Source organism: Gobius niger, assembly GCF_951799975.1.
Source record: "Gobius niger genome assembly, chromosome: 8".
Classification (NCBI taxonomy): Eukaryota; Metazoa; Chordata; class Actinopteri; order Gobiiformes; family Gobiidae; genus Gobius; species Gobius niger.
Genome location: NC_136859.1, coordinates 11,368,375 through 11,382,522, shown reverse-complemented (window position 1 = coordinate 11,382,522; position 14,148 = coordinate 11,368,375). Strand labels below are relative to the sequence as shown.

General features: G+C 39.4%; 2 protein-coding genes across 2 annotated transcripts in view; both read right to left on the bottom strand.

Annotated features, from left to right (window-relative positions):
* Positions 1-3,471, bottom strand: part of styk1b (serine/threonine/tyrosine kinase 1b) — a gene marked incomplete at its 5' end in the record, with an annotated part of 7,223 nt that extends 3,752 nt beyond the window's left edge. The window contains one exon of the mRNA XM_079561646.1: positions 3,378-3,471. Coding sequence (XP_079417772.1) covers positions 3,378-3,471 — 94 coding nt within the window. The remainder of the gene's footprint in view (positions 1-3,377) is intronic.
* A 2,623-nt stretch (positions 3,472-6,094) lies between these two features.
* Positions 6,095-13,736, bottom strand: LOC306966829 (uncharacterized protein). Its single transcript, XM_079561645.1, has 14 exons — positions 13,467-13,736; positions 13,277-13,358; positions 13,022-13,150; positions 11,191-11,336; positions 11,013-11,129; positions 10,848-10,941; positions 10,716-10,761; positions 9,253-9,430; positions 9,091-9,172; positions 6,965-7,093; positions 6,719-6,864; positions 6,541-6,657; positions 6,376-6,469; positions 6,095-6,272 (listed from the first exon to the last, which is right to left on the bottom strand). Exons 1-14 carry the CDS (start codon positions 13,533-13,535, stop codon positions 6,223-6,225), a joined length of 1,479 nt encoding a protein of 492 aa, XP_079417771.1. The 5' UTR covers positions 13,536-13,736; the 3' UTR covers positions 6,095-6,222.
* Positions 13,737-14,148: the final 412 nt, after the last annotated feature.

Below are 14,148 nucleotides of genomic sequence, written 5' to 3'. Positions count from 1 at the left end.
ACAGTGCTGGATTTTAGAGGCAGTTGTGGTGAACAGGTCTGAGCTCATTCTACACATTAGGACGTTGCTGGAACATGTTGGGGGGAGGAAAATGCTCAGTTTAAAGGGGCTAGATGCAAGTTAGCCATGTTATACTCACTACTGCCACCTCAGGTCATAAGTGTAACTGCAGCTTCTATATTAAGCACTTCAGACCCGAATTAACACCTTTTTGAGTGAGGCAGGATTTTAGAGGCAGTTATGGTGAACAGGTCTGGGCTCATTCTAAAAAATACTTAATTTGAACATTTTTAAACTCTGTATAGTCCCTTTAAACGTTAAGAGGTTGACCCAAGCTACCATTTCTATTACTATGTCACAAATTAAAGTGGCAGAAAAGGAAGGATTATTATTTGTATCTTTCTGAACTACAACACACTATTATATCACTACTCGAATCACTCCTGTTGTCTTTGAACCATCTTGATCCTCTCTGACGTAACACCATAGATGCCTCAACCAGTTCATCTGCATTTTTGCCACACTCTGTTTTAACAGTGGCCCTTCCCGCCCCGAGGACAAACAAAATCGCCTCTAATCCCCGTCAGCTCCGACTCACTTCAAAATTGCGTTTGTGCCACAACAGTTGTAAAGCAATACAGTGATAGTTTCATTCACCATCGACTCCAGACAAACCCAAATCAATATTTAAACAGAGAAATAAATATCCCTGCATCGCCACAGGGTCATAAAAAAACCTGCTGACACTTTAGTTTCGACCTCGCAAACATATTCAGTCGCCTCTCAGTGTTATCGCTCCTGGACATGTTTCAACTTGGGAGGCAAGACTAATCGGAATAAAACTGATCTAGACTTTTCTGCTGCGCCGTCGCCACGTTTATGTCACGTTTTTGTAGTTTATTTTTGTTGCTTTTTCTGTGACTTTTTGAAGCGCTTTTGACATGTTTTCAGCTCTTTTTTTTTGTCGCTTTTCCGGCGCGTGTTCGTCTCTATTTTGACGTTTTTTTTTTCAAGAAGCATTTGGAGTTGGGTAAGGCCAAACTGAAGAAAATGTGCTCAGTTCCAGTGGGAGTTAAGAGATTAAAGGGACGATACAGAGTTGAAAAATTGAGTATTTTCCTCCCCCTTCATGTTCCAGCCGTGTCCTAATGTGTAGAATGAGCTTAGACCTGTTCACCACAACTGCCTCTAAAATCCTGCACTGTCACTCAAAAAGGTGTTAATTCGGGTCTGAAGTGCTTAATATAGAAGCTGCAGTTACACGTATGACCTAAGGTGGCAGTAGTGAGCATAAAATGGTTAACTTGCATCTAGTCCCTTTAACTTGAAAATCCAAAGACACATTTGTGCGTCATTCTAGACAGTGAAGTTAATGTAATATATCCAAATGCCGACTGCAAGCAATGAAATATCTTATTATGAATATCCCATAACCCTACACAGAGGCGGGTAGTACTCAGTTACATGTACTTCAGTGACTTTATGAAGTAACCGCACTTTTTTCCATATAGTACTTATTACTTCTACCTAGGCCTGTCACAATAACAAATTTGAAGTTCGATATACTGAAGCAGGAAAGTATTGCGATAAACGATATTATTGACTCTAACGATACTCTATACGGTCAACTCTCCGGCCTAAAAATTACAGTAAACCTTTGCTCTAAAAGTGCATCATCATATCCTAAAATACCACACAAGCTCCGATAAACATGAAAGATAATGTAACAAAATTTGCCTCAATTAGAAATCAAAGTTTTACAAAGAAAAAAAAGGGGGGAAATGTTAATAAATGTATAGATGATAAATATCGTGCCCAAAATGTATCGTTTATCTGTGATTTATTTAACGATAAGTCGATATAGTAATTATCGTGACAGCCCTACCTGAGGAGTATTTCAATAAAGAAAAAATAACTCATGCCTCTGTCAGTAAATGTTTAAGTGATGCATCTAAGCAGTTTGTATTTTGCTACTTAAAGGGGCTAGAGGCAAGTTGGCCATTTTATGCTCACTACTGCCACCTCAGGTCATACGTGTAACTGCAGCTTCTAAGCTCGTGCATGACGGCAATTCGGACCCGAAGTAACAACTTTTTGAGCGACAATGCAGGATTTTAGTGCCAGTTGTGGTGAACAGGTCTGAGCTTATTCTACACATTTTTAAACTCTGTATTGTCCCTTTAATTCTTTGTAATAAATTCCTTTTAGATTTTTATGGCATTTTCTTTTTTCATGTTTAGTTTCTCATCATTTATGTCACAACTGAAACATCAAACTTTCACGCTGGAACAGTTACTCAGTTTCCCAAGTTATTTTAGTAGATATTTGGGCCACTACTTTTTACTTTTACTTGAGTAAAATTACTTTATTTTACACTACCCTTAACACATTGCACCTGCCACATTAAGTAGAATGTAATGTAGGATATAACACTGTAATATCTTGTACCTACAGGTTACATACACAATGGAATAATGTGTAACGTTACTCCTACTTGAGTAAATGGCTGCTTTACCCACCTCTGCCCCTATAGTAGTTAAAGGCCTGCTTGTTTTTCTCCTCAGTAACTCAATAATTGTGGGGGAAAAATACAGGGCATCTAGTTATTAATCTGTTTCCATTTCCTGGACTTACAGGCTCGGTGACCCTGAAAAGTGACTCTGCAAACTGTGAAATGTGCAAGAATCGTGATGTTAGAAACGAGTCTGAACCACAGCTTTGTATTTACTCGCTCTTTCTTTCATCATTTGTAAATATAAAACAGATGCAGGAGCTTTAGGAGCTTTAGTTCTCAATTAACGCAGCTTCACTTTCAACTTCCTGAACAGACACGACTCAAATAAGAACATTTCTGTCATTGTTCAGGGTTTCCACAGGTTATTAAAAGCCAATAAATCAACTGTGCCAAAACCAAAGCATTAAATTGGATTCAAACTGGCAATAAATCAAAATTTATCGTAAAATTATGACACTGCTCAACAACTTTTACTGTTAAGTTAATTGAAAATGCCCAAATTATGGTCTAAAACATATTCAGTTGCAGGTTTGGCTGAAATGAACCACTTCTTTTTGCTAAATAGTTGCAAGTTTTGTTCAATTCTCTTTCCTCCGTTTGATGAAATGTTTGCAAATCTTAAGAAATTAATTATCTGTGTTTGTGGCATTAAAATATAGTATTTGGGCATTAAAAAACATTAAATTTGACCTGCTTCTGCTTGCCCTGTTGTTTGACCGTTCATCTTTTTCTCATAAAATAATGCCCCTGATCTGAATCCTTCATAAAACTCGATCACTATCAGCTCCAGCCTCCTCCGTTTCCTCGGCCTTGATTTTAGAAAGCCGTGTCCTAAATCCAAATGCAGAACTTCATATCTCACCTGTCTCTGTTATGCGGTCGTCCTCTTCGCTCAGCTCAGGTGTCCACACATGTTTTGCTTCTGCCTTCAGACGCTTCTTTGCCACATCTTCCATTCAGGATAAGGAGTGGCGGGCTAGCAGTTCATCATCGCGTTGTTTACCTCTCAAACTGCGTCCGGCTCTTGGGGATCAGCGCCGTTACTGTTTATCTACCTTCTGAGCGTCACTCCGCCCCCTCCACCTGCCTTCCTCCTTTCTCCTTTCTCCTCACCGTCTGCTATTCTGTCTCAAAAACGCAGCAACATCACACAAATCTGTCGCACTCAGACATTTCTTGGCTTGCCTTTCGTTGCCAGCGCTTGTCACCTATACACCTACAGCCCTGCCTCTCCCGGCTTCTATTGTGCGGAGAAACTGGTCCAGCAACTCCTTGTCATCTTTAGTCCTCTGAAGTCTTTTGTTCAGCGCGTTTCCCACATAGCCTGGGAACTCGTATGGCAAGCTTTTGCTTCCCGAAGGCATTTAGAGCCAGTGATAGGCTCGACTACATTCCTTTTGCCAATGAAACATTTAAAATTCACTGTATTGAAGAGACAGACTTGAGAGAAAAGCAAATAAAGCGGTAATAATGAAATACCATGAATTAAAAAACATCAGCCTAAATATCTACAGATAAAGAAATAAAAAATGTGTCATCTCAATAGAAAATGTGCAACAAAAAGCCAAATGTAGGTTTCAACATACTGCAGTATTTATGTAATCCAAATAAGGACCATCTATGTCCCAATAGGAGAGAGGCGTGACATCCTGGACCTGTGTTAAAACCAACAACAGTCACATTGTTGTTCCTGTTTACAGCGATGCTCCGCTCTGTTTGTATTATCGTCTACGCTGCGTGTTTGGGAGGAAATGTAAACATTAGGGGTGGATGGTTTGAGATGCTTTTTCTAATTTGATTTTTTCAAAGAGTCGTCTGATGCTTTGATTCATTTGAGCGAGAACACGTCCAGGAGCTTTAATAAAAAACTGCTGAACAATACCATAAATGAAACCTGTTTGTGTGGGTTTAAACAACAAGGTCAGCGAGTTTTATAATTACTAGGACTCTGTGGACATAGACATATTTGTATAACAGGTGCAGCCTAAGTGAAAAACGTCTGTAGCAATTGTGACTGATAAAAAAAGAAATATACCGCTCGAAAAAATAACACACTTGCATTGTGTTGTTCAAGTGTTCCCTTTATTTATATATAAAATAAAGGGAACACTTGGAGTTAAAGGCAATATATACCTGATTGTTTTCTCTAGTAATGGGGCTGATTTTTTGTCCTCCTTTAGTATATTATATTATATTATATTATATTATATTATATTATAAACTAAGACATTTGCATTAGAATAATATTCAGGAACTTGTGAGTTTTCCAGCATTTCTGTGACAGTGACCCTGAAAAGTCAAACAGCAGAGTGAGAAATCAGCCTATAAACTTGTCTCTTTGAGGAATTAGGATGGTATAGGGCCTTTAAAGGAACAGGCCATGAGATATGTTCTTACCTGAGCTTAGACGAGTTGATGGGTATCTGCCTGGTCTTTGTGCGTGCCCTCAGTCACGCAAGATGTTGTTAGCATTTGGCCTCTCCCGGCATATTCCTATAGCTCCAAACTGGGTGAAGTTGGAAGTGACCAAGCTCTTCCACGGGCACAAAGACCAGACAGGTACACATCAACTCGTCTAAGCTCAGTATAAGAACATGTCTCAGTATGGAAAAACGGTGGCCTGTTCCTTTAAGTAGTACTCAAAAATCAATTGTAAATGAAATCACAAATGGAATTGCAGTTTAATAAACAACTCACAAAGGTTGCATTTTTCCAAAGGGACTTGCTTCTAAAAAGCTACTAACCCTATATTTTGTTCTTATGCATTTCCATATGCTCTGAAATGCCCGAGATTAGTTTGGCAGTTTATCTTCTCTCAAGTGGTGATGCTCTTAAAGGGACTATACAGGGTAAAAATTATGTATTTTCCTCCCACTACATGTTCCAGCCATGTCCTAATGTGTAGAATGAGCCCAGACCTGTTCACCACAACTGCCACTAAAATCCTGCACTGTCACTAAAAACAGTGTTACTTCGGGTCCGAATTGCCGTCATGCACAAGCTTAATATAGAAGGTGCAGTTACACGTATGACCTGAGGTGGCAGTAGTGAGTATAAAATGGCTAACTTGCATCTAGCCCCTTTAAACATGTTTTAATGATAATAGTAAAGCTGGGGTACCCGACTTTTTGTTGTTGTAGTGTAAATGTATGTCTCTTTGAGTAAGTTATAAACACAGTGCCTTTAGTGCTATTTATTTTGGGGTGTGGTCCCGCCTGCTTCACTTTGCCATCGCTCAACACAGGCGTGAAACGTGTGTATAATTAACATGCTTGAACAATTCAGATGTGCAGGAAGGATCGTGAGAACAGAAAATAATGGATTGTATTGCACTTGTACAAGCTTGGGTTGACATGATTCTCAAAGTGCCACACTGTAGTCATTTTTATTCACTGCTGCTAAACAACTATTGTAGCTACAGCTGCCCTGGGGTCGACTGAGTGAAATGAGGCTGCTAATCTGCGGCATCGGCCCCTTCGACCACCTCGAAGCTTTTACAATCAAACTATTCTTCTTCCCAAATGTTAGAGAAACGCTTCAATCAAATCAGTTTTTATAAATTTAATAATGTGTCAGGTTTTGATTAGAAAAAGAAGTAGAGCACGTACAAGCCAGATCAGCGGTTAGATCTGTTTGGTCTATTTTCAGCATTAGTGTTGAATTATTACTTGTTGGAAGGCACTAACTCTCAGAAAGCTGCTGGTATCTCACAAGTTGGCGGAGACTTTTTTGGGCTGAGGTCCGAGCCACTTCTCTCCTGAAATAAGAGAACAGTACACTTTATAAGAATGTATCTCTAGAACAAACTGAACAATCTATTTCTAATCACTTATAAACACTGTTTCTAACAATGTCCTCACCGATGCAGTGAGCCATCAGTTCAAACCGGTCTGATCCGAAAAACATCTCTTTCCCTCCGTTCACGTGACACACAATCATAGGGAAACCAAAGGACTGCAAAAGGAAAAGCATGTATTTTATATTTGTATTATGTGTTTCTAAATAAAAGTTAAAGGAATCCTGACCCCGTGTCCGAGAGCTTCTTCTGTTGCCTTTTGTAGCTTTTCTTTGATTTTGTCAGATGTCGCCATGGCCAGAGCCTCCTCTATGTCCCGGTTGGACAAGCCGGCCTTCAGTGCTGCCTGTCAAAGTGTTTTAGAATTAGATTGGTACTTAAAGAACTGCATGCAGTGTGATGTTTACCTCAGTGAGTGACTCTGGTTTGGTGATGTCTGTGTCTTGGCTCCAGATCCTCATCCACAGCTCACGGGACACACACTCCACCTGTCTGTCTCCCCCGGTCTCGCTCTCCTGAACCGCCGTCACAAAATGCATGGCAGCCAAAGAACCTGTCGACGAGAGAGACAGAGGGACACTGTATAACGGTCCAGCCACTTTCATTATGTAAAAACTATTATCAGCAGGTCCCACTGTACAAACTTACTGTACCTTTTTTAAACAATGTCTTGAGCAGATCAGATGGAGGCTTTAGGGGGACGTCGAAGTATTGACCCAAGCGATTCAAGTCCTTTGCCATGTAGGCGAATTTGTTAGGCACCTGAACAGGGGGGTTGTTACCTGAAAATAAAAAAAATAAAATAAAATCTAATAAAAATAATAATAAAAAAGCGCATGTGGCTCATTCAGCGGACTGAGTGGAGGAGAGAGGAGTGGATTCTGGCCCGAATGCAACGTTTGTCTTGGTAGGTGATGGTATGATGTGTCCTAAATGTAGGCCTAGGCTAAGCTGAGTGAAGCTGGCCCCCTTTAAACATAAATGTATATTTTAAAAAAAAATGTCTATAGTTTGAGCTACATTTGTGCTGTAAAAAATTGCTTCAAGGCTCTAAAGTTTGTAGTAGTTCAAAACCGAACCTGCACAAACGGAAATCTTTACAGCACAAAACAGCACAGATGAATGTCAAGAGGTTGACACCATTTTTAGCTAATTATGGAGCGTTATAATAAGATCAGATTTATTTATTTATTAGTTTTGCTCATAATAGCATTATAACATTAAGATATAATCATAAAAGTGCAGGAAGAGGCTGAAAACCCAAATGGGCTTATAATTACGCCTTCAGATCTCAATAGATCTAAAATTGATACATGAGTATAAAACACTTGAGTATAAAAGATAAGATAAACTCTAGGAAAGAGGATGAGGTTTTATTAAAAGTGTATACCGAGGCACTTCAACTGGACTGAGTCTTCATCAGGGTAAGACCTGACTTTGACTTACCCTGATGAAGACTCAGTCCAGTTGAAACGTGTCGGTATACGCTTTAAATAAACCCTTTCTCTGCAAATCCAGAGTCTCAGCTCATCCTCTTTCCTAGAGTACACTTTACCCCACGAGTTTGAAGAGCACCTTTGTAAGTTTGCTATTTTCTTTTGGCAATTTTCCTCTTCTACTTCACGGTGATCCAGTGAGCACTCTTTCTTAAACTTTATTGCCCCACAAGTGGAAAATTTGTCTTGGTTTATTCACGGATGCTGCAGCCAATACTCAAATAGACAACATAAATAAAATATACAACAGGCCCCATTCAATATAAGCACAATAAAAGAATATCAAAACAGCACAAACGATTGACACATTGTTATCTAAATGAGGGGCCAGGTTCACGGAGGTCCTAGAGCTGTAACTTTTCCCTCTTTAGGACACTCTCTCTCATTCACTCTGGGGAGCAGCGCGCCCCTGCCCAAAATGAACCCAAAAAAGCGAGCCCTTTCCTCCCTAACACTTTATTTAGCTAAAAGTGTCCTGAAATGACTGATTTGCGGCTTGCTGAAGTCTTAAAACGGGCGGACACGAAAATGTGATCAAATATGCGCGCGGGGAATGAGCGAACATTCAGCGCGCACAGCCCTGACCCCCGATCCATCAGGACTGAACCAGGACTGAACCAGGACTGAACCAGGACTAAACCAGCTAAACCAGGACTGAAAGATTACAGCATTAAAGAGGGGGTATTATGCTTTTTTCAATCACATAGCACCAGTCTATATCACACTACAATGATGACGAAACCTTCTGTTGGTCTGTAAATGCAGTAAATTAAAATAACTGCCTTGTATAAAATTGCTCTCTCAAAATGGCTGTAGTGAATGTCTTGAAATAGGCCTCTGTCTCTTTAAGAACCTCTGACCCTTTCCGACACGCCCCCTCCACACGCTGTCTGTGGAATCATTGGGGAGGGGGTTCTGCTGAGGAGCAGTGGTTGGTTACTCGGCTGGTGACGGAAGCTTGGAGGCGTCTCCAGGAGGTGGGGGCGTTCCTAGGAGGACTCAGGCAAACCTATCCCTAAGATGGCTGCCATCAGAGTTATTACAGATTACTCAAAAATATGTGAATGTGCCAAGGCAACACTTCAGGCATGTTTTTAATGAGGGAATGACATAATAACATGATGTATAGCTTGAAAAAGTCGATTTTGCATAATACCCCCCTTTAAGGAAAGCATTAGGCTAATAAGTAGTCATGCACATTTAGTTTATTGTTGCTGCAGACGTTTATAACACAACAATCAGTGAAGACCAAAGCAAGACCGTCAATAAACACTGTGAATTACCTGCCCCTTTCATGATGCCTCCCAAAGCTGCAGGTCGCAGTTTCAGATCCATGTTCCACACGTTTCTGTAGCGACACATCACCTGAAAAATGCGCAAAAAAAAAAGACCAGCTTAATCATTCGCGCGCGCGTCAGATTTTGGATTTCATTTTAGTCACACACCTCAAAACCCAGCCACGAGTATGGAGACACCACATCGTAGAACAGCTCTATGAGTTTCTTGGAGGACATCTTCACACAGTTGAGCTCAATTAAGAGGATATATTGATTTTTAAGGTTGATCTGAACGCCTTTTACAGCAGGAGAGTCTGTGCCTAAAGTCAAACAACTGCACCGCTTCCTGGTCGCGCGGCGTCAGTCAGTGGATTCAAGATTTTTTAATTTATTTTTATTCTCTCTGCTGCTGATTTTTGAAACTTGGCTTAAAAATGTTTAGAAAATTATTAATTAGGGCACAAAACTGGACAGAAAATTGCTTCTGCTTTAGACAAGACGCAACTATTTTGGTTTTGAAAATATGGTTAATACCCCCACCTGGCGGACAAACGGGGGAATTAAACATTTCTTCATCAGTTCGTCAATGTAAAAATGATCAAATAATCATATAAAATAATAACAATATATTAAGAGTCAAGTGCTTCTATAGGGCCTTCACTGTATAGGAAAACATACTGAATAATAATATTTAGAGTATAAAGAAAAGTGGAATTTATCATTTAATTATTTTTTGATTCCTGTCTACTGTAGATCTTATGTGCAGCAGTGTTAATTTCGTCGACTAAAATATTTAGTCTTAATTTTAGTCAAAGTGATATTGACGACTAAAATTGGACTAAAACTAAATTAAAAGTTTCTCATGAGACTAAAACTATGACTAAAATGTCCAGATATTTTAGTCGACTAAAATAAGACTAAATAAAAATGAAAAGGAACTTCTATTGACCGTCTGAAAGAACCTTAGATCATGTAAATTCACTGCCAAAGGATCAGCTCTGAGCTTTATTCATGTGGAGCAGCTCCATTAAGTCGAGGACCTTGATTTAATATGATTATAATGAATATTATATATGCAAAGTCGACTAAATTAGTCTTAATTTTAGTCGACTAAAACTAGACTAAAATTGAAAAGTTATTTTTGACTAAATCTCGACTAAAACTAAATTACATTTTAGTCAAAGGACTAAGACTAAAACTAAAATAAAATATGTTGTCAAAATTAACACTGATGTGCAGCACTTTGGAAATGTTTGTTTATAAAATGCACCAATAAGTAATAATAAATAAAATAAAGTCCTTGTCCATGTCACAAATCTAAGCACTATATTTGGGGGAATAAATAAATAAAATTCTAAATTATTCTTCCCAAATGTAACAGAAACACTGTCAATCAAATCAGTTTTTATTCATTTAATATTTTCTCATAAATGTCACATAATCTGCATTTAGTAGTTTTTATAAATTCAGATTAAAAAAAGGAATAAAGTACGTGCAAATCAGGGCAGCGGTTCGATCTATCTGACATTACCGTTCATCATCACACCATTTCTTTTGTCTATTTACAGCATTAGTGTTGAATTATTACTTGTTGGAAGGCACTATGTCTCAGAAAGCTGCTGGAATCTCACAAGTTGGCAGAGACTTTTTGGGGCTGAGGTCCGAGCCACTTCTCTCCTGAAATAAGAGAACAGCACACTTTATAAGAAAGTATCAAACCGAAAGAATCTACTATTTTCTTTAAAAACTAACAATGTCCTCACCGATGAAGTGAGCCATCAGTTCAAACCGGTCTGATCCGAAAAACATCTCTTTCCCCCCGTTCACGTGACACACAATCATAGGGAAACCAAAGGACTGCAAAAGGAAAAACATGTATTTTATATTTGTATTATGTGTTTCTAAATAAAAGTTAAAGGAATCCTGACCCCGTGTTCGAGAGCTTCTTCTGTTGCCTTTTTTAGCTTTGCTTTGATTTTGTCAGAGGTCGCCATGGCCAGAGCCGCCTCTATGTCCCGGTTGGACAAGCCGGCCTTCAGCGCTGCCTGTCAAAGTGTTTTAGAATTAGACTGGTACTTAAAGAACCGCATGGAGTGTGATGTTTACCTCAGTGAGTGACTCTGGTTTGGTGATGTCTTTGTCTTGGCTCCAGATCCTCATCCACAGCTCACGGGACACACACTCCACCTGTTTGTCTCCCCCGGTCTCTCTCTCCTGAACCGCCGTCACAAAGCGCATGGCAGCCAAAGAACCTGTCGACGGGACAGGGGACAGGGGACACAGACAGAGGTCCAGCCACTAATTATGTAAAATCATCCTTCAAAACTGACACAAATACATGCTGATATAACAGGGTCTGTACAAGTAGCAACAAGTCAAATTAAAAGCACTTTAATGCCAATTGAATGCCTAAATAATATATATTTTAATGCCACAAATGCTGAAATCTGTGCAAACATTCCATCAATGTGAGGGTAACAAAAAAGAAGAAGAAATGCCATCATTTTCTGAGACATGATGACATTTAAGGACTTCATTTTGGATTTTGGCACAATCTAATATATGACTTTTAACCTCTCATCCCCCCGCCTTAACCGTGCGCATTTTCTCCAGTTCAGTTTTACCCAAATCTAAAAGCTTCTCGACTGGAGAGCAACAGTGTGACGCCTCAATTGAAAGCTAAGACCTACAAAACTGATAGTGGCATTTTTTGTTGCTTTTCCATTGTGTTATTGTTGCTTTTCTGGCCTGTTTTTGTTGATCTTTTGCTGCCTTTTTTGGTCACTTTTTTTGTTGTGATTTCATCCTCACTTTTCTTGCTATTTTGAGACTTTTTTTCAAGATGCTTTTAGATTTGGGTAGAGCTAAATTGGAGATAATAGGTCGGTTCAGGCGGGGGTTCAGAGGTTAAAGGGAACCCTGGCCTGTATTAAAGGAATAGGCCAACGTTTTTACATACTGAGATATGCTCTCACCTCACTTTAGCCGAGTTAATATATCCCCGTCTGGTCTTTGTCCGTGCGCTCTGCCAGGCAAACGGAGCACATACGCAGCCTCTCCCACATGTCATATAGCTCCAAAAAAGCTCACGATAGAAGCTACCAAGCTCTTCCACGTGTTCCCTATTTAAATAAAGTTACGTGAAGTGTTTTCATGCAAAGTATATTTACACAGAAATGTAGCATGTCGATTTTATAAGCAGATAAAAAGGGGGACTATATTGTGAGGCGTAATGATACGAGGAGCAAAACGTCCGCGCAGTAACTCCTAAAGGTTATTGACGGAAGTGAGCGGGGGGAAGTCTTTAGGGCACGTAACTTTATTTAAATAGGGAACACGTGGAAGAGCTTGGTAGCTTCTATCGTGAGCATTTTTGGAGCTATATGACATGTGGGAGAGGCTGCGTATGTGCTCCGTTTGCCTGGCAGAGCGCACGGACAAAGACCAGACGGGGATATATTAACTAGGCTAAAGTGAGGTAAGAGCATATCTCAGTGTGTAAAAACGGTGGCCTATTCCTTTAATATTTTTTCAGCATGTCATTAAAATGGTACGATGCTACAGGTGATTTCATATGAGAGACAACAAAAGCCTGGTTCATACTTAGCTTGAACTGAGCTTTGTTATACTATACTGAAATACATTTGTCCAAAAGTCTGAAGAAAGTCACTTCAGATTTCCCCCACCCCCCATTTTTTAGAACAATGTTTTTAGGTCCAAGTAGAAATACAAGGCGGCTACATAAACTTGAGCTTTATCAACAAGTCGAAACAGACCACGATAAGATTGTAATGGCAGCTCATAGAGCCCATCACACATTTTGCTTACTGCATCAAACTCAATTGTTACTCAATAACTTCATTTGTCCCATTTTGATTCTCATTTCTGGAGAATTTTCTGCTGGTCCAGTTGTCGCCACCATATAAAAACAATGTACCTTTATCAAACATTGCCTCAAACGGATCAGATGGAGCCTGTATGGGGACACTGAAGTATTGACCCAAGCGGCTCAAGTCCTTTGTCATGTAGAGGAATTTGTTTGGCACCAGACCAGGAGGCTTGTTACCTGAACACAAATAAAGGAAAAGAGTCTTAAAAGTCTGCAGGACATGGCATGGATGAATCTTGTTTAAAGTCATGCACATTTGGTTTGTTGTTGCTGTAAATGTTTACAACACAACAACTGACTCACCTGCCCCTTTCATGATGCCTCCCAAAAATGCAGGTCGCAGTTTCAGATCTATGTTCCACACGTTTCTGTAGCGACACATCACCTGGAGGGAAAAAAGGCACCAGCATTAATGACCGGCTTTATTCATTTGCACGCGTCAAATTTTGGTAATAAAGTTGAAAAAAAAAAAAAAGTAATTTTAGTAACAAACCTCAAAACCCAGCCACGAGTATGGAGACACCACATCGTAGAACAGCTCTATGACTTTCTTGGAGGACATCTTCACACAGTTGATTCAATTAAATGGAAATAATATTGATTTTAAGGTTGATCTAAAGGCCTTTTAAATGCAGAAGAGTTGCAGAAGTCAGTCAGTCAGTCAGTCAGTCAGTGTGCCAAAGGTCAAAATAACTGCGCCGCTTCTTCCTGGTCGCGTTAGCGCAAACTTTTCACGTCAATGAATTTGAGCAGCTGCAGCTGATCTTTGAAACTTGGCTCAACAATAAAGAAAATGATTAATCTAAGCACAAAACTGCACAGAAAATACTTTCCGCTTTAGACACAACTCTTCTTCGTTTTATTTTGGTTTTTGAAAATATCCACATTGTTATTACCCCCACCTGGCGGACAGATGAGGGAACACACATTTCTTCATCAGTGTAAAAATATTAAAATTACAATAAAAATATGTAACAAAAAAAGAAAAGAAATACGATCCACATATTTAAAAGGAAAGCGCATGTTGAATCAGATTATTTCTATATTACTAACAATAAATTAGCATGTTAATGATGGCCCCGGATAAAGCAGAAGAAAATGGACGGATGGATGGAATAATAATAATATTTAGAGAGAGTCAATATTTAGAGTCTATACAAAAGTTGCTTTGGCAC